At 48.5% G+C, this 26,913-nt stretch overlaps 1 protein-coding gene across 1 annotated transcript; it reads right to left on the bottom strand.

Moving 5' to 3' along the window:
- Window positions 1–4,274: 4,274 nt before the first annotated feature.
- On the bottom strand, window positions 4,275–24,225 carry FKBP6 (FKBP prolyl isomerase family member 6 (inactive)). Its single transcript, XM_041484889.1, has 8 exons — window positions 24,006–24,225; window positions 22,588–22,677; window positions 21,806–22,008; window positions 20,535–20,654; window positions 19,374–19,568; window positions 18,976–19,085; window positions 15,619–15,706; window positions 4,275–4,624 (listed from the first exon to the last, which is right to left on the bottom strand). The coding sequence occupies exons 1-7, from the start codon at window positions 24,223–24,225 to the stop codon at window positions 15,631–15,633; spliced, it is 1,014 nt and encodes a 337-aa protein (XP_041340823.1). The 3' UTR covers window positions 4,275–4,624; window positions 15,619–15,630.
- Window positions 24,226–26,913: the final 2,688 nt, after the last annotated feature.

Below are 26,913 nucleotides of genomic sequence, written 5' to 3' on the forward strand. Positions count from 1 at the left end.
CCCCAGGGACCCCAGTGCCCCATAGCAGGAGTGCAAGAGCCGGCCCAGTGACCCCCCCCACCTTCCCCCACTGTGATTGGCTGTCTTAGGGCATCCCAAAAGGAGCTGGGGCCAGGCTGAGACAGCACAACCTCACAGGCAGCCCAAGCCTGAGATATTCCCAGCGGGCTGGGCTGAGGACATTGAGGGAGGAAACTGGGGGCTGCATGGCCCTGCAAAACCACCCAAATATGGCAAACAACTGAACCCAGAGCTTGGCTGGGCTGTGGGTGCCCTTCAAGGAACTCAGACAAGAGGCAAGCAGAGTTGTTTCCCCTGGATCCCCAAGGCTGAGCCAGGCTGGATGCTCTGCATCTGATACCACCCTCACTGCTTCTGCAGCTCACAGGGATTTTCTCAAGGCTGGAGGAAAAAACCTTATGGAAGCTGCAAAGTCATGAAGAGCAGCAACACAAGATGGCAATATGGGGCTCTAGTTGCACCTAATGCCCTCAAACCCACCCAAGAGAGCAAGCTTCCAAAACCTGGCAGATGCTGGAAACACTTACAGCACACATGGGAATCCCTGGGGCTGGGTCTCAACTCTGCTAGAGGGGTTTGCACCTGGAAACACCAGCTGAGGGCACTGGAAGCCCCTGCTCTGCTTGGGGGGATCCCCTTGGTGACCATGTTGTTGGGGAGGTGAGGTACCCCAAATCACCCTGTAAGCAACAGCCGCTTCCTCCATTACCAGCCAGCGTTGCCAGCACACTGGGGAAGAAAGGAATTTCTGTGTAAATCCCATTTACTGTCGGGTTTCTCACTTCCCGCCCAGTAGACAATCCCAGCCCTCAGTGCAGCACTGTATGAAGGGGCAGTTTAATGTATTTTTGGAAGGAGAGGAAAAAAAATAGCCCTCTCTGAAAAGAGCCTCTTTCAGCTAATAATGAAGTGAATATTATATTAAGAGTGAAAACATTCAGGGGAACTTACAGAGGGAGACAGAAAACCTTTTCATAACATCCTGGCCACAAACACAACTGCCAATTAAACCAGCTTCGCTCTCTGGCCGGTGCCAACACAAACGAGGGGCCAGGAGCAGAGCATGGAGCTGGCGCGTTCTGTGCCCGGCTGGGCTTTCCTGCCACTGGCAGCACAAAGGGGTTTCTGCTTCCATGACTTTCAGGGCCAGCCATTGGAACAAAAAGATCTGAGTCCCTTGTCCTTACCTCGGGGAATGAGTGCCCAGTGAGGCAAGGGACTCTGGTGCCATGGAGGTCTTTGGTCCTTGTCCCAGCCCAGGGGCTCCAGTGCCATGGGAGTTCCTGGTTCCTGTCCCAGCCCAGAACAACAGGGTGTCCAGTGACTCAAGGGGCTCCAGAACCCCAGGGAGTCCTCTGCCCCCAAACCAATCCAGAGGATCCAGTTCCACAGGGGCCCTTGGTCCCCACCTGCAGCCTCCTCTCTGCCCTGACAGCAGCACAGGGATGGTGGCAGGAGCCTGAGCCCCCAAGTCCCTGGGATCAGCAGGATTGCTCCTGGCCCAGGGGAGGGTGCTGAGCACCCACCCAGACTGAGCTGACAGGACCAGCATCCCCACGCGTGCCAGGAAGGTTTGGAGAGGTGCTGCATTTCCCACTGCAGCACCTTGTGCCTTGGAGGAAACACAACAGGAGATTATGTGCCTTGCATCACAACAGGAGGTGCCACAACGTGGAGCACCTTCCAGCATTCCTATTTCACATGCCCTGGATGCCTCAACACAGGTTTAGCACAGCCATTTCATGTGTTTTGGTTGCCTGCCAGTGGTCTCAGCTCACCCTTGTCCCTGGCAGAGCACATCCCACACCGTAGGGGGCACAAGGTCACCCACCCACACTCTCTAGGGTTTCTGCACCAGCTGCCAGTGGAGGGAACAGGCATGGAGTGGGATCTCAGTGCCCTTATGTGTTCTTGGGAGTCAGTGGTGCGCAGGGGAGGACAACATGATGGGAGATGCTCAGGTGACACACAGGGGTTGTGATTCACACTTCAAAGAGGCTTTATCTTTGCAGCCCAAGGAACTGCTGGATTGATGGGTTGAGGGTGCATGACATTTCAGGTTTGGATAAACAGCCATGCCAGGAAAACTTCACCTGAGATCAAATAATCTTGGAATTTAGCAAACCCGGCACAGCTGCAGAGCTGCAGGTTGACATTTGATAAACCCAAACTGGAAATACAAGACCACTGCTGAGCTGGGACCAACCTTTGGAACAGCTTCTCCAGGGAACACATTGAAGATGTTTGTCAGAAACTGTTTCATGGAGTGGCGAAGGGGAGGCATTTTGGCCAAAATTAAAAATTCCAGTAGGAAACTTTTCTCCAATTCGGTGGTTTTTGACTATCACCCTGGAAGTGTGGCTCTCTGTAGAGATTTTTGTCTCTTTTGCTCAAGGACTAGCATTTCTACTTTAATGCCAAGTCAAGATCCGAACACACCTCTGATTTTGCCCAGAGGCTAAGAGATTGTATTTCCTCCTTTAATAACAAAAAAGGAAGGAAGGGAGAAAGGAGGGGAAAAAAAGGAAAAAAAGGGGGGAAAAAAAGGAAAAAAAAAAAGAGAAAAAAGAAAGTAGTTTTTGGACATAATTTGGTAAAGAAAAATGCACTTCAGCAAGACCTACCTCACCATGGGAAGTCTCCAATAGCAACAAACTGCCCGTCAACCTGCCTGTCAACAGACTCTGGGTGAAGAACAATTAACTGGCATGGCCTGGGTGGCAGGGAAGGGTGGCTGCTGTTCCTGCAGTGTGCGCTCCTGGCAGCAGGACTGGGGTGAATCTTCCAGAGGCTTGGAAAGTTCCTCACTGTGCCACAGCAGTTACACCACTCCTACACTTCAGATTTAGCAGATGAAATGTCTTCCTCAGTGGGCTCCCCACAATTTGGGGTCCAGGAGATCCTGCCTTTCCAAGGTCATTGGTGGACAGGGATGTGCCAAGCTCCCGCTCACGGATCCAGCTGCCCACGGTCATTTGACCCATGGGCTGGCAGGGAAGTGCCAGCATGGCCCATGGTAGGGAATTCCAGGGAAGCACAGCTGTCCCATTCTGGAAAACTTGCCTTGTTTATGTCTTCAGAACTATCATATCCCAGGAACCACAAAGTTCTCTGCTTCTTGTAGGGAAGAGGCATCAACTCCCATTCAAATGTATGTAGAGAAAGACAGCTATCCAGATTTAAAGGCCATCAGAAAGGAGTCCCAAACACCGCTGGGAAGGAGGCATTGCCATCTAGTGTCAGGCTAGGAAAGGGCTCAGGGACACACTGGCCCTGCAGCAGGAGCTGAACTGGATAATCCCAATGGGTCCCTTCAGCTTAGGATATTCCACACTTCTACAATTCTCCTCTTAGTGCTAGTCCAACCTCTACTGACTGGAGACCCTTAGACCCTTCTGCGAAAGAGCAAGGCCAAGAAGATGGACAGACAAGGCCACCTGTGATGCATGAATAGCTGGGAAGCCCTGGCTGATATGGCTGTGGAAGTCAGAATCACAGAATGGTTTTTGGGCTGGGAGGGACCTTAAAGCTCATCTTGTTCCACCCCCTGCCATGGGCAGAGACACTTTTCACTAGACCAGGGTGCTCTTAGCACTAACCCGGCCTTGGACACTTCCAGGGATCCAGAAGCAGCCACAGTTTCTCTGGGCAAGCTGTGCCAGGGCCTCATAAAGTTCATAGGGAAGAATTTCTTCCCACCATCCCATCTAACCCTGCCCTCTATCAGTGGGAAGCCATTCCTCCTTGTCTTGTTACTCCAGCCCCTTGTCCGAAGTCCTTCTCCAGCTCTCTTGGAGCCTCTTTACACAGAGGAAAAGGCTCTAAGGCCTGCCTAGAGCCTTCTCCAGGTGAACACCCCCAGTTCTCCCAGCCTGGCTCCAGAGCAGAGGGACTCCAGCTCTTAGAGCATCTCTGACTCTGCATTTACTCAATCCCAGCCACAGCCTCGTGTGAGCACACGGAGTTCTGGAGTTTGCGCCAAAGCTGGTATTATTCAGCAATTTTAGATCTGGCATCAACATTCACAGGAACATTCAGCCAAAACAGAGTGCAACAACCAGTCGCGCACAAAGGGAGCCAGCTCTACAGACCCCATTCCAAATTCCAGCTCCTTTCAGGCATTAATCACTCTTGCAATCACTTTTATTTGTGCAATAAATTGGCACAAGTCCTGCCAGCTTTAGTGTTCAGGTTGGTTTATTTCCTCAGAACAAAAATATCAAACTTTTTTTTTAAGTACAACCTGTGTAAATAGAAAACTTCATAGCATCCTCCTCCCGTTTAGAAATTCCCTGAAAGCAGCCTGGAATCTATCTGCAAGAGGCAGGACATCAGGAAAGAGTTTTCTTCAAACAGTGTGCATGGGAGAAGAGAAGGAATTTTCACAGACCCATTCCTCTCTCCAACAGCACAGATTTAATTATTCTGGAAACTGCCTGAAAACATAGCAAACAAACCAAACTTCAGGAAAATCAGGTTATGTATAAACACTGAACCTTCACTTCAGTCTCTTGAAGTAAGACAGTGCTTCTGCCCCTTTTCTGAAAACTTGTATGTGATGCTGAGATCTCCATGTGCCAAAAGGTGGACAGCTGCAACAGTCCTAGGATGACAAAGTATCACAGTCAGTGTTTCCCCAGCATCACCTGCACAGTTTATTGAATTTCAGCTCTCAATGATCCATGGTTACCAGCACACACCTCCAGTGGCCCTGAAAGAAACACCTAGAATTCCACACATTAGCACAAGTGGAACAAACAGAGTGAAATCCCCTTAAAATCCATTCAACATCCTCTTGAAAGACTTGGAGAAAACAGAGTATTAAGAGACAAAAGCTAAAACCGAGCCCGGCCTCCTCAGGGAAACCCCCAGAGCACTCCTTGGGCCACTTCCCTTCCTACACAGGGTCATCCATGCTTCCCACCACTTACACTTTTCCTGGTTCTGGGAAACTGAAGCCTGGATACCCTACTCTGCCTTTGGGAGAAAGGTGAATCTTGTATGAAACACAGGAATTTCTCCTCAACCCAGATTCCTATTGTTTCTCCCTGTATTTCCCTGCTCCCAGCTCCTTCCTGTTGCAGGACAGGAGCACTAGAAGGCTTGGCTATCTGGCTGCATCCCAGCAATGGATCACAGAGCACCCCCAGCACTTTGGGCGATTGTTTACCTCGGCCCATCACTCGCAGTTGGGTCCTTGACAATCTTGAAGCCGTGGCAAGGGAAATGACCATTTCCACATCCAGCAAAACCTCTTTATTTCATCTCAGCTTCCACCCATACCTCCCCTTCTTTAGGGTAACCAGAAGGAAATCTGTATCTTGGTGCAGCATCAGAAGAACCAAGACTGTTTTCAAGTGGTGATTCCTCCCTCCTCAGCTCTAAATTTGAAAGGGGAACCTCTCTGGTCACTGATCAGGACTTGGCTCACCTACCTCACCTTCTAACGGCTTCACTGACCTTGTTGCCAAAAGCTCACCTGCTCCTCCAGTGCCTCTCCCAGGTGGGCTTTCCCTCTGCTCCTGCAGAAGCAGCACCTTCCCCTCCCTAGTGCTCAGACAGAATCAGCACCTTCCCCTGTGTCTGGTGCCACAGGTCACATCCTGCTGTTCTTGATGTAGCTGCAAGTGGCTCCTCTCAAACACCAACACAGAAAAACTCCTACTGGAAGTATTTCCCCAATTTGTGAGCACAAAAGACACCAAAATACTGTTGGAACATAAGCCTTGTCCCTCTCTCATCCATAGGATTACCAGCAGAAGGAAAAATAGAATAAATGAAAACCCAAGAAAATCCTTAGAAACCTTTCCCCAGAACAAACCAGTATCTGTCTCCTACAGGAGCTCGGAGTAGCAAAGGATCCCATCCAAAAGGTGCATGACCTGCTCACAGCTCAGGAATACCAGGAGCCCAAACCTATTTTTATACTCTTCCAGCATCTGCATGCTACCACAGCTGGCACAGCCAGCTCAGCTGCAGTGGCCATTCCAGCACATGTAAATCAAATTACTGGTAGCAAAATAGGAAAGCCTATTCCTTAGAGGATATTGAGTTACAGGCTGCTAACCAGGAGGCAAAAAACCCCCAAGAACTGTGAGGGAAATAGCTTCTTTATAGACTAAAAGAGGAGAAGATGAAACATCACATGATGCTCAAAATGCACACCTCATTCATTGTACATCCTTGAAAGGCCCCACAGGATCACGGGACAACTGGGGCTTTGAGGAACATCAAGACTTTCCAGCCCACCCCAAATGACTCATCTCCCTCTGATGACCCTGGAGCATCAGTCCATGGGCTCAGAGCCCACAGAACCCATGACAAAGGGCCACCCTGCCAGAAAACCGGGTCTGAGTCAGTACAATGTGCCTCTTACAAGGGCTGTCCCCAATTTAAAGTTTGGGATAAGAAAAGCACAAAAGAGTTGAAGAACTTTTAATACTGTCAGAAACACAGGAGTGAGACTTCCAGCCTACTACAAACTGGGAGTTAGTGCACTCACCAAATCCCATGTTACAGCCTCGTTTAATAGGCCCCCTTGTACTGCCAAACATTCCAAAACTCTGGGGCTACACGAGGTTCCTGACACACAAGGTATCAGTTGTCAATCCAGGCTAGCAGCACTTTCCAGGAAAAGGAGGAAAGGAAATCCATAAAGAAGGAAAATGACTGAAGAACACTTCAGCTGATCTCCTCTTTGAAAATGAATCAGAGAGAGAAACACCTAAATAATTTCTCCAGTTCACAGCAGAAAGTTCTTTCAACCAGGAGAAGGAAAGAAAGGCTTGAAGTGGGAAAAAGGAATCCTTATTCTTGATGTGCTACAGTGTTCTCTGCATTGTTAAACTAAAGCATCCTTGCTCCTCCTAAAATACAACTAACTTCCACTCTGCTCCTTATCAGTCTAATCCCATCCCCATGAAGCAGTTCCTTCACATGTTCTCAACAGGCACTTCAAAGCTGACCACTGGGTGTTCCATCAGCTGTTAGCTGGGGTTTGGGGTGTCTAATTTGGAGCGAGCCCACAGCTAACTGAGGCTTCTTGTACACCAGGAAAATAAAGGATCAGACCAAGAGGTTTCTGGTTTCATGGCTGCTAATTGAAGTAATAAAGTCTTTACATGCAGCTAATTAAAAAAAAAAAAATTCAAACTGAAATCCTAAAGCCATTTCAGGGAGTGTTTGATCAGTTTGTCTCTTTCATTTCCACCAAATGGCTCCACAATCAGAAGAGAAGTGGAGGGGAATCACAGGACCCAGCAGACACAGTAGCTGGCTGAGGTTCAAGACCAGTGCTGCTCCTGGATGGCGGAGAAGAGCACACTCCAAGCAGAAGCCTGCTCCAAGATTTGTTTCCTTCGCTACAGCAGGTTGGCAGCAACTCAGCCATGAAATCCAGCGAGGCACATTCAGATTTCACAGGTCACACACAAGCCTGTTGATCTCAGCTATTTTAACTCATCTTTTGGAACTACAAAGCTGATCATCAACTCATAGGGAGTAATACACCAGGTCACAGGTCTTTTATAATCATAATTATGATATAATTATATCATCTTTACTCTGCATTAAAGCCACAATTAACAGTTAATGCTTAAGTAAGACTTTACAATTTGTTTAAGCTGCTTTTCTGCATAAAAAACTGCAGGTGCATCTTCCGCAGCTCCCCCTTTCCTGCCTCCATCTCTAGAAGAGCTATAGGGAGGCACCAAACACAGCAGATAAAGTTCCTGTCAAAACACGAGGAAACTGGAAAACTCAGAATTGTGCACTTAAACATTGCTCCTGCCAGTTCAGCCCTCACTGCCTCCCATGCCTTGAGGCAGTAGCTCCCAGAGTGCTGCACTGGGATAACCCTCAGTGAGAAGAGCGCTCCTCAAGGCAAGAATACAAGAAATCAGGTTGGTGGTGGCAGTCTAGAAAGCTTTCACATCTCAGAAAAGTGACCTCAAAGGATATTCAGAGAAATGCAGCCTCCACTCTTAGGGGAAACAGAACATCTCCTCTTCAATGCTTCTGTTGGGATCTAAATGGGATTTACAACTGAGCATGGAGAAGAAAGGAAGGGAAGTTGTGACTCAGTAGCCAGAAGGATAAAGCACGTCCTAACACCGCAGCTCCACATGAGCCTGGCTGGGAAAGCAGATGTTATGTGCACACATCAGCAAAGAGCCAAAACTGTGAACAGCAACTGCCTAAGAAGTGCTCTTCACTCAGAGCCTGACCAGTCCCACAAGGCACCGACACTCTGGAGAAAAACCACTGCGACCACGAGGGAACAATCTCAGGGGCTCCACGAGAGGTCCCGGACAGGCTGCAGTGCTCTGGAGTACTGAAATGAAATTCCAGCAGCACCAGGGTGCTCTCAGCAGCTGACAACATTATGTTCTGGGCAATCACCCTGACACCAGGAGAGGAACAGCTATTTACAACACCAGCCTGTCCTGATTTATCTGGGCATAAGGCATTGCCATCCCAGGGAGCTTTCTCTGAGCAGGTGACATGCCTTAGGGAGAAAATTCCCTAATTAGGGACCATTTATATGCTCTTTGTGGAAGTGGCTCTGCAGTCAGCCATACCCTCCTCTTTTCTCTCTAAGTGTTCTTTGGGGATGTCCAGCTGTGAGGGCTTCAAGTGGCCACTCCAATGGTTGAGGTGGCTGTGGATATATTCTCAGAGCATGGCAGCACACAAGCATAGACACTCACCCTTCCCACATCCAAAGTCAGAGCCCCATCACAGATGCCCAAACCCACAGAGGAAAGTGGAAGGAACAGATATGCTGCTCGTCTTTTCTAGAGCCAAACCACATAAACGTCAACTGCCATCTCAAGATCTGCACTTACACACATTTTTAACTCAGGACACTTTTTCCAAGTCAATTTACCAAGATTCCCAGCTCTGCAAAAGATCCACAGTGAGTTCCAAGAGCTGCATGTATGCTAGATAGACACTCTGTAGCAGGAGGAATTCTCCAGAGATCTGTAACAAGTCTCGATCCAAAGGCCCTGAATGCTGATGACATGCACTACCATCCCAAACCTAAAGTGACAGAAAGAAGAGCTGTGAGGTCTGCTTAGATCTGGGATAAGACAAGGATACATAAAGCAAAAAGAAATAACATAAAGCAGAGCTCTTGCCCAAGCACACCTTTAAAAAAACAACCCAAACCCTTAAAACAGCACCCAGCCAAAGCAACAACAGTTCTTGTTCAGGGAGCAAGAGGTCCCATAAGAGGAACGATTATGGGAAGGTGAAAGAAGTGATGAACTCTTCAACACCCACTTCTGGCTCAGGAAGGACTTCACCCAGCAAGTGGGGGCTGAAACTGATCCTCAGAGCAGCTCCCAGTCCTTCAAGTGCTCAGATAACCTCTATGACAATAATGTTCAGCATTCTATGGAATCAACAGCCCCTGATAAAGCAGGGTGGGCTGCACAAGAGGCACATTAAGGTCATGCCTATCCTTACTGGAAATAACTCTTGAGCTCTGCAAACCAACTCTCAACAGTGCCAAGACACTCCCTGCATTTGAAGCAAAAAGACTTTCCAAAAGCTCATTCCCTAAATATGGAGCCCTCGTGGGGACTTCCCGGTGCTGACAGCCAAAACCATCACCTGCTTGCAAAGTGCTGCTGCCACTGTGTCAGACACAGCTGCTAGTGTCCAGATGCTGTTCCAGCAGGGACACAGTCCCTAATTCCATCAGGTGCTCTGTGCTGCTGATGATGGAAAAGACACTCCAATATGGAGCAGCTGAGGGAGCTGGGAAAGGGGCTCAGCCTGGAGAAAAGGAGGCTCGGGGCGGACCTTCCAGCACTACACAGCTCCCTGACAGGAGGGGGCAGCCAGGTGGGAGTCAGGCCCTGCTCCCAGGGAACAGGGACAGGGCAAGAGGGAAGAGCCTCAAGCTGTGCCAGGGGAAGTTTAGTTTGGATATTCTGGAATTTTTTTCACAGGATGGTTGGCCCAGGCCAGTTGTAGAGTGCCCATCCCTGGAGGGGTTTAAGAGATGTGTGGATGTGACACTTGGGGACATGGGTTAGTGGTGGTCTTGGCAGTGCTGGGGAAACAGGTGGACTCTGTGATCTTAGAGGGCTTTTCCAACCTTAACAACTCTGTGATTCAGTGCACAAGTGAACAAGGCTTAGGAGCTCACAAGCAGATGAGTGTTTCTCAAAACCACAGTGAACACTTTTGAGGGCCCTCAGCACTCATCACATTATCATCAGCTGCCTCTGTATCATCACAGCTGCTGCAATGCCCAATTAGAGCATTTAAAACTCTGCTCCAGTTTGTTGGTGTTTCACCGCTCACTAGAGCGGAGAGCTGGCAGGTCTCAGGACTCGGACTAGCACCAACACCCTCTCATAACCAGGAGAGCACTTCCCCTGAAGGGTATCAGGACAGTAATAAGCATCTATGATAATTTAAAATCCCTGGATTAAAGCCTAAGAACAACAGGACAAAGACATCTCTTCTGTTAGTTCAAAGGGAAAGTCTGGAGCCTTCAAAGCAGCAGGACTGGTGCCCAGACAGAGCACAACTTGAGGAGAGAAAGAAGGCCTGAAAAATTATAACTCAGAGAAAAACTTAGGATAATCATGTGCCTACTTGCTGTGGGAAGTGAGGGATAGTGACTCTGAGTGCTCTGCAAAGCTAAAACTTCAGAAGAAAATTCCCATCTTACAGCCAATTCTGTTTTAACTCCACCTGCACGATAAACCAGCTGTTAGCATGGGAATGGAAAGAGCCCAACACCATTTTCATGTTCTACTGATTTGTAACACCAGAATATTTTATATTAGAGCTGCTAGCAAAGCCTCTGAGAAGTAAAACCTCACACAGGGATATCCCTTGGGGTCTCAGCCTGGCCTTCCCAGGACCAGTGCCAGGTGACAGGCAGAAGCTGGAGGAGAACAGAATCACAGAAGGTTGGATAAACCCTCTAAGATCTAGTCCAACCATCAATCCAGCACCACCACATTCACCACTAAATCATGTCCTGAAGTCCCACATCCACGTATTCTTGGAACACTTACAGGAAGGGTGACTGCACTACTGCTCTAGGCAGTCTATTCCAATGCTTTACAACCCTTTCCATGAAAATTCCCCAAATATCCAATCTAAATCTGGTACAACTTGAGGTTGTTTCCCCTTGTCCTGTCACTTATCACCTGAGAGCAGAGCCCAACCCCACCTGGCCCCAGCAAAGTTTCCTTTCAGCACTGCAGCCAGGAATCTGCTCCTACCTCACCTGGGAGCCTTGTGTTTGAGCACAAAAGGAAATTACAGGCTTTAGGCACTTCCTAAATCAGAGAGAACAGAGGGCCTATCCTTGGATAAGGCTGGAGGACCAATACTTCACCACAGCCTTGAAGGACAGGCACAGTGGGACACTGGGATATTGCACAGGTCTCTGTCCTTTCCATTTCACATCATCTTGTGGCGTCTAAATCCCGGCCAGACCTCCCAGTCTGGGCAAGGCCAAACGTAGTGCATCCAGACCCATGTCCAGTCCTAGGAAAGCGTATCAGGGATCCCTATAACCAGGTGCCACAGTAATTTCTTCAGTTTCCAGAAGAGATCAGAGCACAGGATCCTTCCAGAGAGGTATTACAGTTATTACTGCAGGCAGGAGCTGCAGAAATCCTCAGAAGAAAGTGCAAGATGCTAGAAGAGGAGAGAGCTGGAAGGAAAACAACCTCATTAAAGCCTTTCTCCTTCCTTTGCTTAACAAGGAGAATGCTTAATTAAGTCCTCCTTCAAGCCTTCCCCCTCACCTGGCAAGGCTCAGCAGAAAGCAGAGATTTAACAACTTCCTCTGCAGCACAGGACACCTCAGTGGGACAGTAATTTGCATATTCTAAATGAGCAGTGAATCGCTGGTTCTCTGTTGTTCAGCCGCAGTGGGGAGGGACAAAATCAGCAGGAGGTACATTTCAGCTCTGCTCAGGAATAAGAGAGAGCAGGAGGGGAAGGAGCAAGTTGCTGTTTATTCCAAGTCTGGAGCTTTCCCAAGGCACGAGTTTGATTGTGTTATGCACAGACTTCTCAGTTTATTTGCAAATCTCCTGCAGCTTAGTAGGTCAGTTCAACTGGCAACTGCTGCTGATTTTAAGCCCAATTATAGTCACTTCTACCTGGTGACACAGCCTCAGTTCTGCAGCCAATTCTCACCATTAATGCCTCCAGAACTGGTAGAACTTGCTATTCATGGCAATCACCAGTTTGACCTCAAAGTTACTGTTTCCTGTCATAATTTCAGTCTTGTTTGTTTTCACTGGAACATCTCCCTGTGTGTTCCCAACTCCTGGGACCACTTCTCCTGTGTACTGAGCTGAGGTACATATTAGAGACAAGCTTTCAACTCTGGCTCACCTATAACCAAAAATAAGAGCGCAGAGACTCATCCTCCTGGGACAGAACTATCACCAAGGACCCTCTACTAGAATCCAGACATTCCTAGGGAAGTTGTCCCCAGTCCTCATGATTTAGTTCTCTTATGAGAGAGAGTCCACAGCAACACAACAATGGGAAAGTTCTTTTTATTTTACCTGATGGGTCTTTCAATCAAAACATAACAAAAAGTTCCAAAAAGCCAGAGGCCTCAGCCCACCATTGTGCAGTTTAGGGGACACCAAAGAGGACTTCAAGCTCTGCACATCCCAGGAAACTAGGCTCTACATACCTGCATCACACAACGTGAGCAGAGACAGGTAAATAAACCAAACCCTCAGAGGGGCCAGCTTGAGACCCAAGGCATTTGGAAGGAACTGCAGCAGGATGGATTTAAAAAGGAGTTTGTGCTTCTGTCTCCCTCTGAGTACTTCTGAATTCCCCTAAGAAACACCACAAGCAGCCTTGCATTTTGCCAAAGGGAAGATCTATTCTGACCCAAAACTCCATTGAAAAGGTAGGAAATGTGTTCTGAGCAAGATGTTTGTGGCAATTAGAAGAACTAGGCTCTACAGCTTGCAGGGGATACAGAAATCATGGAATAGTCTGGGTTGGAAAGAACCTTAAAACTCATTGGTTTCACTCCCTGCCATGGACAGGGCCACTTTCCACTAGACCAGGGTGCTCAGAGCCACATCCAGCCTGGCCTTGAACACCTCCAGAGATAGTGCAGCTCCAGTTCCTCTGGGCAACCTGTGCCAGGCTCTCACCACTCTCACTGGTAGGAAAGTTCCTCACCCTCACTGGAGGAAAGAATTTCCTCCCTATATCCAATCTGAATCTTCCCTCTTAAAGTCCTTAAAGCTTAAAGTCATTCGCCCTTGTCTTATCACTACAAAATCCCTTGCAAAAATATCAGGGAGAAGGAAGATGCTCAGGTACACCCAGGTTTGAGTGTTATTATACAAAACAGCCCTGGATTATTCAGTACAGAGAAATGAACTTTTTTCCTGAAACACAGCAGGGTTCAGCAAAGGCACAGCAGTCTCAGCTTGGAAAGAGCTCTGAAGCAAAGGATGGATGCAGCGATGTTCGGAGGGAAGAGATACTACAATTACAGCTCTGAGCCATTCAGGAGCTGGACCCCAGGTCAGCTCAGTGCTCCACAAGCACCTGTCAGCTGGTATATAAGGAGGTTTTCTGTAACTTTTATGATTCCACTGGTCCATTAACCATGGACTGCAAACAGCATTTCCAGCCCATCTCCTCACTCAGTGTCTAAGAGAACAGATGAAGCTGGCCTGCCAAACTGCCCCAGGACAGCCTGTACCCTTAACTTAATTGGTACAAAGCTGTTGGAAAGCATTAAAGAATGTTCTGCCTCAATTCTGACCAATTCCCAGTGTCTTTGACAGGGAGCAGGAGCTCCTGCTGGAACTGCTTTGCTCCTCTCTGAATGAATAATGAAGTTTTAAAGCAGCAGCCCAACCTTCAGCTCGCACAGGGCCCTTCAGGAACCTCCTCCAGCAAAGGACTTCTTTTGCCGCGAATGAATAGTAGATTTTTGTTTGGGTCTCAGTGATTTATGTTCATCTGGGAGACTTAGTTTCCTTTTAATATTGCAACAAAAATCAACTTCAAGGAAGCTTGGAAATATTTTTGACTTACAGCTGTCCATCAGCTGTATAAGGTGGAACAACACCACACAGAGGAGTCAGTGGATAAACTGGCTGATAAGCAGTTCAGCCCAGCACTTAAGCTTGCCTACAGGACAGATTTTGCCCTTTTCCTTTGTACTTCTCAGTCTCCTCTAACCAGTATCACTGGTTTTACTTACACCAGATGTGTGGAAATCAGCATCTTCACAAGATGCTTTCTGGGAAACAAGTAGCCACATAACCTTCCTGACAATCACCCTGACTCCCACCACAAACCAGGCCCAGGTGATCCCAGACCCTCACAAGAGCTTCCCAGGTCAGACACCACCAGGGATGAGACCCAAGATCCTATATGCTTCCAAACTGCAACTTCCTGAAACACAGCAAGTGGAAAATCAGAGCCTCTTGCCAAATCTAGAGCCACAGACTTTCTGCATAAGACCTCATCAGTCGTACATCCCCTCTCAGAGCCCCTTTCCTGGGGGCAGGCACCTGCTAACACACTTAGTAAGTCTCATCCCAAACCCAGGGCAGGATGATTTGTGCTCTGAGGTCACATGCCCAGCTTGGACCAGAGCACAGGGGCAGCAGGAAGGGTAAAGACTCCACAAGGAGTCATGTCCAGTCAGGAGAAGGTTGTGTTCCTTTAGGAAGCAGCGTTCAATCCAACTTCTTCCTCAAACACTGCCTTACCTTCCTCACAAGCACAAAGAGACAACCTTAAAACACCAGAACTGATGGAAAGTCTGCCAGTATTAATTTTCTGCTAGCAAAAAGTACTGTCTGTATTGCAGGAGAGACAACAGCAGCAAACTGATGACCCTGAGCTGGGGATGGTTCATGACAGAAGGATTTTGTAATTTTCCAGAATTCTTTCCCTAGGGTTTCCCCCAAAGCAAGAGACCAGAAAAGATTTCTGCTCCTGCTTGCATGCCCCTGAAGATTTTGAGGAAAAAAAAAAGAAGGATCAAAGAGCCTTTGTGCATTTATAAACCTGTCAATTTTGCTAGAAGATTTAAGGCTTTAAAGAGTCCAAAACATCTACTTGAAATTTTCTATCCAAACAGACTTCTTTTTAATACTTAAAAAAACCCCCAAAAATAAAATATTTAGATTTTTCTGAAGTGAGGCATTCCAACAGCTCCAGAGAGAAGTGCTGGAGGGGAGGAGGAAATCCAATTCTTAAGTTTGACAGGAATTTTCTTTTTTTTTTTTTTTTTTCTCCTTTCTTTTAATTGGCAGAGAAACAAGACTACAGAGCTATTTCAGCCCCTGGCTCTGACCAGGAATAGCTGGGATGAGCAGCACAGGAAACAAGAAGCCAAACTTACTCAACTGCTGCCAGTTCCAGGTCTCTGTCCCACACATGCTTTGCCTCACAGGAAAGATTCTTCAAGGTGACGATGTAGTGTTCCACCCCACCATCCTGCCCTTCCTCTCCACACACTCCCACCACTTTCCATTCTGCCTCCAAAAGCCTACCCCGCAGAAGAGAAGCAGGTTCCCCACCTGAGAACACTACAGCTATGACAGATTTTACCTTGATTTCTTCTCAGCCATAAGAATTGAGAGGGTCAAACATCTGGCAGCACATTTCTTTCTCCATTTCCATGTACTCCTTGTAGTATCTGCAAAGTAGAGCACAGGATGGCATCAGGGGCTGGAGACTGTCTGTGCCACCCTCAGTGTCATAACCTGAAAATAACGTCATTTTCTGAATATAAATAAATTAACATAATGGAAAATTGTGCTGGCAGCAGAGACACAGCTTCTCAAGCCCTTCTTTCTGCAATGTCAGGGAAAGAGAGCTGGAAATGTCATGCCTCACCCCCAGACCTTGGATCTCTGCTCGGGACTAATTAGATCACTTGCCTTCTGTGAGACAGGTGCTTTCTACACTAGTTCTGGAAACATGGGACAGTGCAGAGGAAGCCCACCTGTGTGCTGTGGGATACTTTTGTGTGTCTTTATGCAAATTCTTTTAGCACCCAGGAGACACTGTCCAACTACCATACAGCAGGATATCTACCATGGATATAGGATCTGGGCAGAGGATGGGAAGGAGACAGCAGGGATTTGTGTCTGGACTAAGTGGATGATAAGCAGATGTATCCTCCTCTGTTCTCTCTTCCTTGCCAGTGTGACAGGATGGCAAAAGCTTTGCAGGCTGCTCCATTTGAACTTCTCCAAGCACAGCATCCTCTGCTCTCTGTGCTCTCACCTCACTGGTAAGGAATCCCTGAGCTGCAGCTGACTCAGTTTAGGAACACTGCTCCAGGGATCAGTGGCTGCCCACGAGTTCGGCCTTCCTGCATCTGCTGCCATATAAGGCCAAAAGCAAAGGGTTTTGTGCAACACACTAGAACCAGCCCCAGTGAGAGGCTGGCTCAGGTTCTCTCAGCCCCAGCCCTCAGCACCCTTGGGGCCCAGAACCTCAGAGGGTATGAAATCCCAGCAGAACAAATCTCTCCGGGTAAATCTCACACAGTTGCTGACCAAGGATGTCCACCTGTAGCTGGCACATTCCCACACCTATGACAGCAGGAAATCCAAGAGCCCCTTGTTTGGAGGAACAGATTAATGCCAGATATTGGAAGAACCCAAATTCATTCTGGTTTTGATGCAATGTAAGCCTTCCAATAGAATTCCTAGATCCAGCAGCAGAATTTGCACCAAATCCACCACAGCTGGAACCAGACACATTCTATATAGCTTTCACCCTGGATTCTGCCTGTTGTTCTCCAGAGGATTTTGCCAAGAACCTGCTTCAGCCAGTAAAGAGATACATTCCAAAGCTTTGTTTTAGACAGCATAAGGGAGCTTGCTGATTATCACACAGCCTAGCTTTTAACAAAGTATAAATGTACTCAGTAAGGAAGTGAAAAGCCACTAAGAACGAGATTTTGATTCATATTCTATTTCTGAAGCATTTGTCAGATCACACTACAAGTTCTCAGGCAAGGGCAGGCTGGCAACATTACATATCTAGCCAGAGGGAAGGCCTCATTAGCAACGCCCAGTAACACTTGCTTCATCTGTTTCACACTAATTCCACTCTTTGTCACAGGCAAAAGACCTCTCCTGTAGTGCTGCCTCCAGCATCAGAAACACATACAGCTGCTGGAGCAAGTCCAGAGGAGGCCACGGAGATGCTCCAAAGGCTGGAGCCCCTCTGCTCTGAAGACAGGCTGGAAGAGCAAGGGTGTTCACCTGGAAAGAACTCCAGGCAGACCTCAGAATCCCCTCCTCTGCCTAAAGGGGCTCCAGGAGAGCTGGAGATGGACTTTGGACAAGGACAAGAGGGAATGGTTTCCTCCTGCCAGAGGGCAAGGTTAGATGGGATACTGGGAAGAAATTCTTCCCTGTGAGAGTGGGGAGGCCCTGGCACAGGTTGCCCAGAGTGGCTGCCCCATCCCTGAGGTGTTAAAGGTCAGGTTGGACAGGACTTAGAGCACCCTGGTATGATGAAAAGAGTCTTTGCCCACGACAGTGAAATGAGCTTTAAGGTCCCTTCCAACCCAAACCATTGCATGGTTAAAAGCAAAAAGTACACCAGTTTTAACAGGCAGCGAAGCAAGAACTCCAGGACAGCAGCGGTTTAACGTGCACTCAATTCTGACACATGCACACTCACTGAATGTGCTGCTCTCTACACAGCTGGAGCTGACAAAGGCAGAAATGTCTTGTTGCTTCCCGGCCACAGCACCTAAACACCATCAGCAAAATTTCTCTTTTATCTACCAACATATTTCAAACAAATCTAAGTGACTACATGAGGCTTCTAGAATCAGGCCTTCTAGCACTATACATGTACTAGCCTCCAAGAGCAGCCAGCCAGATCTAGTTTAGAACTCCCCACCCTCAGCGGACAATTTGGTAGCTCCATACCCAGTGGGAGATCAGGATGAATGCAAGAGATTAATTTAAAATTTCCAGACCAGCAGCTAATACTGCCTTCAAGCTCTTTGTACTTCAGAAGGAACAGAATAAATTTGCAGACTTGGTGTTATGACAGATTATTAAAGACAACATGAATACACAGGACAGAACAGCCCTCCACCAACATATCCCCTGGTGAAAGGCATTCAGCCCACCAGACTGGCTTTTCCAGCAGCACCAACCACTCTTTTGGGTGTTACTGCTGCCTTTCTGTAAGTGCCTAGCACTGACATACAGAAGAGGGCTCGTATTCAAGGGCTGCTTTGTTAGCTCCAGAGCTGAGGACAGCATTGCTCCTGTCTCAGTAAACAGTGCCAGGAGGACAGCACACACTTTTGGGAAAAAGCTAATGCTTTTGGCAATTTCAAAGGAAGAACATCATGAGGGCATAGACAAGCATTAGTCATGTTTTGGTGGGGTGGGGGCATGACTAAAGCTGGCAGGATAGTCCTGAACTCAGCCTGTGGGGAAAGGGAGAGTCCATCTTCAGGGCTGTTCATTTATTAGCTCCAAGATGGCAAGAAATTCACTTTTAATGAATATTAGTATTGTGCACTGAAGCATGTGCAACTGCTGAAAATAACCAACACATCTTAAGGGGAATGAAAATCATACTTATTGAGAACATTACCAGCTGGATCATCAGCCATGTGTATTTCACTGGATTTGAGGTACTTTAGTAGCCCCCACATCCCTGTCCTCACCCCGATCTGCTCACAAGTCATGAAACATACATTCCACCAAAGAAATACATGGAAAAGGTGGGTGCTCTGAGCTCCTCACTTGCAGCTTCTGGGCCTGAAAAATGTTTCAAGCTGTTTTCTCCACGTGCATTTTCCCAAGTCAATTATTAACCCAATAGTTTGGGGTTTTTTGAATATTTTAAATATTTTGAAATGGGTATTACAGCCTGTCCAAACAGTCTCTCTTCTGCAGGTATGGAAAGGAGGGCTCCCACCTTGCTAACTTCTTCAGCTCATTGTTGATATCACGGTTGAAGGGCTGGATGCACTGAGCTCTGGCCAGGAAATCCCGGGATTTGCTGTACTCCCTCATGTAGAGACAAGCCTGTCATGGAAAGAAATCAGATGCATCACAAGATAAATACAGACCCACTGCCCTTCTTCAGGCCTCATGCCAAAACAAACCTTCCTGTGACAGAGAAAAGTAATTCAGGAACACTCCAGGAAAAGCTCCATGTGACACATTTCCACAGAGCCAGACTTTCCAAAAGGGCAGATGCAGACAAACCACCTTGACTACTGCAGCAGCCCAGAATTCAGAGACTCTCCTCAGTTCATTCTGGGCTCCCTCCACAGCCAGGCTGGGATGTTCCATGATGAGTTATTTGCCCACCTGGCCACACCTGAACAGCGCTTTGGCATTTCCTTGGTCCATCTCCAAGGCTAACTCCCCGTATTTCAAAGCTCGGTCAGCACGTTCCAGTTTCAGGTATGTGAGTGAGAGATTCAGGAACAGCAGCAGTTTGGAAGCGTTGATCTGGCTCTGCTCTGCCTTACTGGAAGAGCTGCGACCCAGGATGGAGAGTGCCTGAGCAGAGAGGGAAAATCAGCCAGTACACAACAAATTCATCATGGAAAGTGAGAAATCCATCTCATCCAACAGCCACATCCATATTTCTGTTCACCTAGGTCACTAAAAAGTAGTAACAATCAAAACTCTAAATACAGGACATGGCATTTTCAGCATGAATAGTCATGCTGACCATATGACCACAGGTTTAGAAACTTACCATGGAAAGCAGAAGAATCAAAAAAAAGGACCCAGGACTCAGATCTAATATGAGCATCTTACAGGATAAATATGGATATCTTACAGGGAAGAAGGTAAGTCAAATTACTTTTGTTTCAAAAACCCAAGCAAAAGCAACTTTGAATCATCTCTGCTACCGCTGAAAAAGTAGCAGATGCCTTCCAGTTTGAGAATAACTGAGCATTTACCTTGCTGGGACAAGGAGCTGAAGAGGCTCAGACTGGGAAAAAGGATTAGGGGGGATCACCTTCTCACTCTCTACAATTCCTGGACAAGAAGGTGCAGCCAGATGGGGGTCAAGCTCTGTTCCCAGGTAGCTGGACAAGACAAACAGCCTCAAGTTGCAGCACAGGAGGTTCAGGTTGGATACAATTTCTCACTGAAATTGTTGTCCAGCCCTGGCACAGAGGCTGTTCAGGGCAGTGGTGGAATCCCCACCCCTGGAGGGATTTAACAGCCCTGTGGATGTGGCACTTGTGGACATGGGTTAGTGGTGGCCTTGGCAGTGCTGGGGAACAGTTGGACTTGGTGGTCTCAGAGAGCTTTTCCAGCCAAAATGATTCTGTGACAATGCCTTCATTTAGCACTGCTGCTCACACAAAACCAGGTGTGCAAGCCGTGTTCTGAAGTAACAAACTATGCCTGGAAAATACCATAAAGTTATTTGATTTCTAACCTGTACCTGTTGTGGTGAGCTAACCCAAGCTTTCCCAAAGCACACCCCCCATTTTCCTGGTACCATACCCTCTTGTATCTGTCTTTGGCAATCTTGAAGCGCTGCTTATAGAAGAAGTAGTTGCCAAACTCTCTCTCTGTGGCTGCCACTTTCAACACCTTTTCTAGAGGAAGTCTATCCCGCTGTTCCTGTGTGAAGAAATATCTGAATTTCAGCTCAAACTAAAGAAAACAGGCAGAGAACTCAGACAGGACAGTCCTGAACAGCCCCCTTCTATTCACACAGTAGAAGCCAGGCCAAAGCCAGGCCACCACCATGTGGTATCTCCCCAGCCAGGCTGAAACATTACTGTGTTCTTGTGGTGATTATTCCCAGTAAAGAGGTCAGGAAGCTCCTCAGGCCTAAAGTGGGACTGAAAAAAGGCAGGAATGTGTTCTTAAAACCCGCCCAACTCCTTCAGCACACAGCTGAGTTAACAGAAATGCTGCCACTGGCACAAAGCTTATTGAAACGTTCCATTGCTCTAATTGCTCTCAGGCCAGCTCTGGGACAGCCTGACACTCCCAAAGACACCAAACAGCAAACAAAAATCCCAACAAGCATTAAAAAAAAAAAAGATAAAAATGGAGGGACAGGCTTTCTTCTGGGTCTGCAAGCTGGAACCAGCTCATAGAGAGAGGTCAGTCAGCCAAAATAGGTGGGCAAGGAAGGAGCACAACAAGTGTGGTTTGCTCACAGGGCTCCAGGGAAAATTTACCTGTGCAGGGGCTGGAGGGGCTCCCCCATTAGCTTCTGCTTCCACTCACTGACCCACAACCACAGCCCAAAGCCCTTGACATGAAAAGGTGAATTAACAATAGCACTGTAACTCACCAGGAAGGAAAAAAGAGGAAGCACTTGGGAGAGGAGCCAAGAGGCAAAGGGTGGGGGCTGGTGGGGCACTGGGCCACTGCAGACTGAAGACGATTGTTACAGTCAGCTCCTTACTGTTCCTTAAAGAAATTCCTGGAAGTTGGTGCCCTCTAGTGCAACCATACCAGAGGTTTCCAGTAAAACTAAAAATAAATGTGAGCCATTCCACTGACTCCATTGAGCACAGAGGAGCAAACAAAGGCAGATCACGCCTTCTCCCTCTGCATGGGAGGGCAAACAGAGAGAGGCATGGAGGGACACAAAGGGCAGGCATGTGGATCAGAGCAGAGCTGTGACCCCAGGGACTAGATACTTGCACCAGCATTCACCTGAACACATGTAATACACCAGCCACAGCAACTGTGAGACAGGACACTGATGGTTCACCCTCCAGATTTCAGTCTCAAGCCTTATTAAAGGAACTCACATAAGTCAACTCAAAGAAGGCGTCGCACTCCTCTGAGTCTATGAAGTCCAACACCTCCACCTTGAAGAGGACTGTGGTGTTTGGGGGGATGGAGGGAGGACAGCCCCGCTGGCCATAGGCGTACTCTGGAGTGAGGACGAAGAGCGCAGCCTCTCCTTTGGTCATAGACAGCAGCCCGATCTCCAGCCCCCACAGTGTGATGTCTGTCACAACGAGGGGTGGGACAGGTGAGGTTCACGAACACCAACGCACTCACACACCAAACAATGACTTCTCCTTAAGCCTGAAGGAAAAAAAAAACCCTGGGAGCTCCTGTCTCAGCAAGTACAACAGCCAGTTGCTCCAGAAGGGATTAGCAGGGGTACTGCTGCTGTGGGACTGAGCACGTGGCATTGCAAATCCAGAGTGGGATGAATTGGAAGGGGCTTTAGAGATCATCCAGTCCAAGCCCTGCCACAGTCAGGGACACCTTCCACTAGACCAGCATGCTAAAAGGCCTGTCCAGCCTGGAAAACATCATCTCTTCTCAAGAGATTTAAAACTGCCCGAGGGCAGGTGGGAAACACCTCCCTACCACTCCCAGGCGGAAGGTGAGCAGGTCCAGATTCCATCTCCCATGTGAACCAGGAGGATTTTGGACTCCATGAACAAGTGTTAAAGGTTTCAAACAACCTAAAGACACCAAACAGCATTTAAACTGAAATGCCTTAATACAACCCCAGGGCCCAAAATGCCTTAATACAATCCCAAGCCCCGGGACAAAGTTTGTGGCTCAAACCTACCTTTCCCGAGTTTCATCAGCCTTGGATACTTGTTGTTCCCATTTGAACAGAAGAGCTTATTCCAATTTCCCAGGTACCCAGAGTACTTCACTGTACAGCCCAAGCGAGGAGTGGGGAGAAGGGAAAAGCAAGAGGTTGATTTCATGGCCCATAACAGCATATCAGGAGCACACCAGGAGTTGTAACCACCCAGTTATCCTGCTTCTCCTTTTCTGTTCTGCTACAGAACAGCAGAGGCAGCAAAAACCCTTCTGTTTTACACCAAAAACCTGGCCACATCCAAGCAGCCAACTGCTGTGTGTTTTAGCATCATTCCCAGACACAGTCCTGATCTATTTAAGAGGTGTGATTTCGCACTTTTAAGAATTGGAAACTTCAACTGAGCAAATTAAAAGACCCCAGTTATATGCAGAAATATTTAAAAAGAATTCCCTAATCAAAGCTGGAGCTGTGGAAAGAAGAACAAGGGGGAAAATGTACCGCTACCCCAAGCACCTGTAACTCCAGTTCTGCCTCAGAAAACACACTGTAATGAGCCTCTCCTGACATACCACCAGGGCCCTGCACTTCAGGAACCGCTTCCAACTTCAAACTTCTCTGTGAGCACAGGTGGGCCCTAGAAATCCTTCATTCCTCAAGGTCAAGATGCCTTTTCATTTAATGTGTCAGCCACAAGAAGTTAAACAGGGTATCCCAAGCGTTAAAATACTGATAAGGAGAGGAGACAGTCTCTGAAACAGAGAGATACTGCAGTATAATATCAGCACTTTTAAGTCCTTGTCGTGGTCTTTGCCAGCCACCAGCATGTCAACATTAGAGTCCTGGGGGATTTTTCCCAACTGGCTCTGCCCTGTTTCCCTCAGCACCCACTTCAGGTCCAGCCACAAAGACCAAACCCCACATGGAGACACAGGGAACAGAGATGAGCACCAGATCCTCACTCCAGCCCACACTTTCACAGGTTTTCACATTCTTAGTCCTGCTGAAGACTGGCTAAACTAAACAATTCCTATTTAAAAGCTGCTCAGAAGATGGTTACTGGTGCCTGAACTACCAGTGAATTCAGGCACAACATCACTGCAGAGTACTCTGAACCCCCCCGGGCAGCCAGGCCGAGCTCAGGGAGCCTCACTCCAGGACACCAGCCCTGGAGAGACTGCGAGAACCGTGGAATGGTTTGGGTTGGAAAGGACCTTGAAGATCACCCAGTCCAACCCCCTGCCCAAGAGCAGGGACACCTTCCACTAGAGCAGGTTGCTTCAGCATGGCCTTGAACATTTCCAGGAATGGGGCAACCACAGCTTCCTTGGGCAGCTTGTGCCAGAGAGCTGGGACATCCCTAACAAGAGTGCCCGGCCCTGGCCACGGCACCTCCCAGGGCCCACAGGAGGCTCCGGAGGCCCCAGACCCGGCTCTACCTGCCACGGAGGCGGATGGGGGTACGGGCTGCCCGCTGCCGGGGCGCAGCTGCTCCTTGCGCACCCCTCCATCACCGGTCAGGTCCTGCAGGGGTTGGAGAGACTCCGAGGCCAGAGACAAAGAGGGTGTCGAGGCCGGGGTCGGTGCCAGAGGCCACGCCGGAGCCGGCTCCCGCCACCCAGCCCCGAGCCCGTCCCGGCCGGCGCCGCCCGCCATCATGGCCGCGCCGCGCCGCCACGCACTGCCCGGCAAGGGCGGCGCCTCCAGCCAATCACGCTCCGAGCAGCGGCCCCGGCCCAACGCGCAGCTTTAGAGCCACGCGGGAATGAACACGCCGCTGCGCAGGGCCAATGGAGGCGAACGCCACGGAGCGCCGCGGGGCACGCTGGGGGATGTAGTTCGCGGTGTGCACTGCCTTCCGCATTTCGTTAGAACAAAAACCCCAAAGCGACCCAAAACTCAAAAACCAAAACCAAACCCACAAAAACAGCATCAAAAAACCCAACCAGACAACTATAGGAGAAAAAAAAAACCAAACAATAAAACCCAAAAACCCAAACCAAAACCCAATCAAACAAAAACCCAAACCAAAGGGAAAACAAAAGCAAAAACACCCCCACCACCAACCAACCAACCAACCAACCAGCCAACCAAAACCAAAAGCAAACAAAAACCCCAAACAAAACAAAACAAAACCAATTACCTCCAAAACAAAACAACAAAAAAAAAAAACCAAAAAAACCAAAAAAACAAAAAACAAAAACAAAACAACAAAACAAAACAAAAATCCCAATCAACCAAAAACCACCACAGGCAAAAAAAAATCCAAACTGGTTTGGAACAAGTTGGTAAGTTTGGCCTTTTTCAGGCACTTGAAATGGTATCAATGCAAAACTAATGAGAATGCAAAATAACTGCAGAAAGAAACCCACATTCTTGTGAATTTTTGAGATCATCACAAAAGAACATAAACCCAAGTGTTTTATATTCACAGGAGGGAGGGAGGGAGGGAGGTCCCCACAGCCTGTCCCCAGCCCCCCTTTGGAGAGAACGTGCTTCATCCTCTGCTCTGCTGTGTCTCAAAGACCTTCAGTGTAAGGCTGGATGACAGCCCCAGGGTGATCCTTCTGTCACCACATTCCTGAAGTTGGACATTCCTCAGGGAGAAGCCAGGACCACCCCCAGCTCCCTGGGAGATGCTAAGAGGGAAGCCAGGGGATAGGATCATGATGGAATTTGTATGAGGGATGCTCATAAGCCAAACACATCCATGAACCAGGAGTTATTGTATGACAAACTATATTTTTTCACAATCAGACAAAATAATTCCTTGTGCCTTGCCTCACACAGTTAGAGCACTGTTTGGTTTCCTTCTGGTTTTTTTTTTTTTTTTTTTTTTTTTTTTTTTTTTTTTTTTTTTTTTTTTTTTTTTTTCTGAAAGCATAACAGGTTTTCACCATATCACAAAAAAACCCCACCGGTTTAACAAAAAAAAAAGGAAATTGTAATTAATAGCAAAGCTGACCTAGTTGATAACAATATCTTAAAGTCAAGTTATCTTAACTTAGCTGATAACAACGTGCTTTGTTGAGAACATTCTCTCTGTGCAGTGGGTACAAGGGAAGCCCCACGGGGACTCGGAGACCCTGGCTGCTGTGGGAAGCCAGCACGGCCGGCTCTCCTCTTGGTCATGTGCCGCGTGTGCTCATGCAGGGCTGAAACAGCCCTTCCCGCGGTGTGCAGGGACAGGACAGAGGGACAAAAGCCCACCTGGCTTTCCCTGGGAGCAGGAACATCCCAAAGGGATGCAGAAGGGGAGACACTGGGGTTCCCATCCCGAGGAGGAGCTACCTTGTCTGACTGGTCCCATCAGCTTGACCAGGAGAAGTCGACGGAAGTCGGTCGGGTCCATGAGCAGCCTTGGGGCTGTAAGCATTCCCCGGGCAGCCCCTTCAGTGCCCCAGCACCCTCTGGAGGAAGAACCTTTTCCTCATACCAAACTAAACCTTCCCTGACAGTGACAGAGCTGCAGCCATTCCCCCAGATCCTGTCACTAGAGATTCTTACATCCTTTGATTGTTCAGGTACAAGATGACTGATCCCGAGCACTCACTGCTAACCCTTCAGACTCTGCAAAGCAGCTCTTGCCTGTTCCTGGATCCAGGTGTCCCTGGAGCTGGTCATGCTGGAGTGACTGATCACCAGATGTGACACCAGATGGTTCGGGGACAGTTTCAAAGCCATGTCCAGGTTGCTGGGATACTGCCTTATAGTGGCTGTTCTGGGGTATCCTTTACCCTCCATATACAGCTCTGAGCTTCCCAGAGCAGATCCCTCTTTCTCAGAGCAGATCCCTTTCCTGGAGCAGACCCCTCTTTCCAGGGCTGGGCATTCTTTGCTCTGTTTGAGCGCCGCATGAACACCACCAAAGTCTGCAGCAAATCCCCACCAACCCATCACCCACAGGGTACCACAGGGTCTAACAATCAGTAGTAATGTCAGCGTGCTTCCACATGCAGGGACCCGATGGGGTCTGGTGACCACAGTCACTGGGGTGATAGAGGTGGCTGGGATGGCCGGGGTAACCAAGATGGTCACGGTGACTGGTTGGTCAGGGTGGCTGGGATCACCAGGATGAACAGGGTGACGGGAGTCACTGGTGTCTCTGGGCTGGCCAAAGTCACTGATGATGTGATGGCCAGGATGATGGGGCTGACCGGGGGTGACCCTCGGCCGGGGCAACCAGAGTGGCCGAGGTCACTGTGATGACGGGGTGGTTGGGGTGGCCAGGGCGGACAAGGTGGCTGGGATCACCGGGGTAACCAGGGCGATAGGGGTGACCGGGGTGACTGGGTTGGCCGGGGTCATTGCGATGACGGTGCGGCCGGGGCGACCGGCCGGCCCACC

Source organism: Pyrgilauda ruficollis, unplaced genomic scaffold, assembly GCF_017590135.1.
Source record: "Pyrgilauda ruficollis isolate IOZ18807 unplaced genomic scaffold, ASM1759013v1 scaffold69, whole genome shotgun sequence".
NCBI classification, from domain to species: Eukaryota; Metazoa; Chordata; class Aves; order Passeriformes; family Passeridae; genus Pyrgilauda; species Pyrgilauda ruficollis.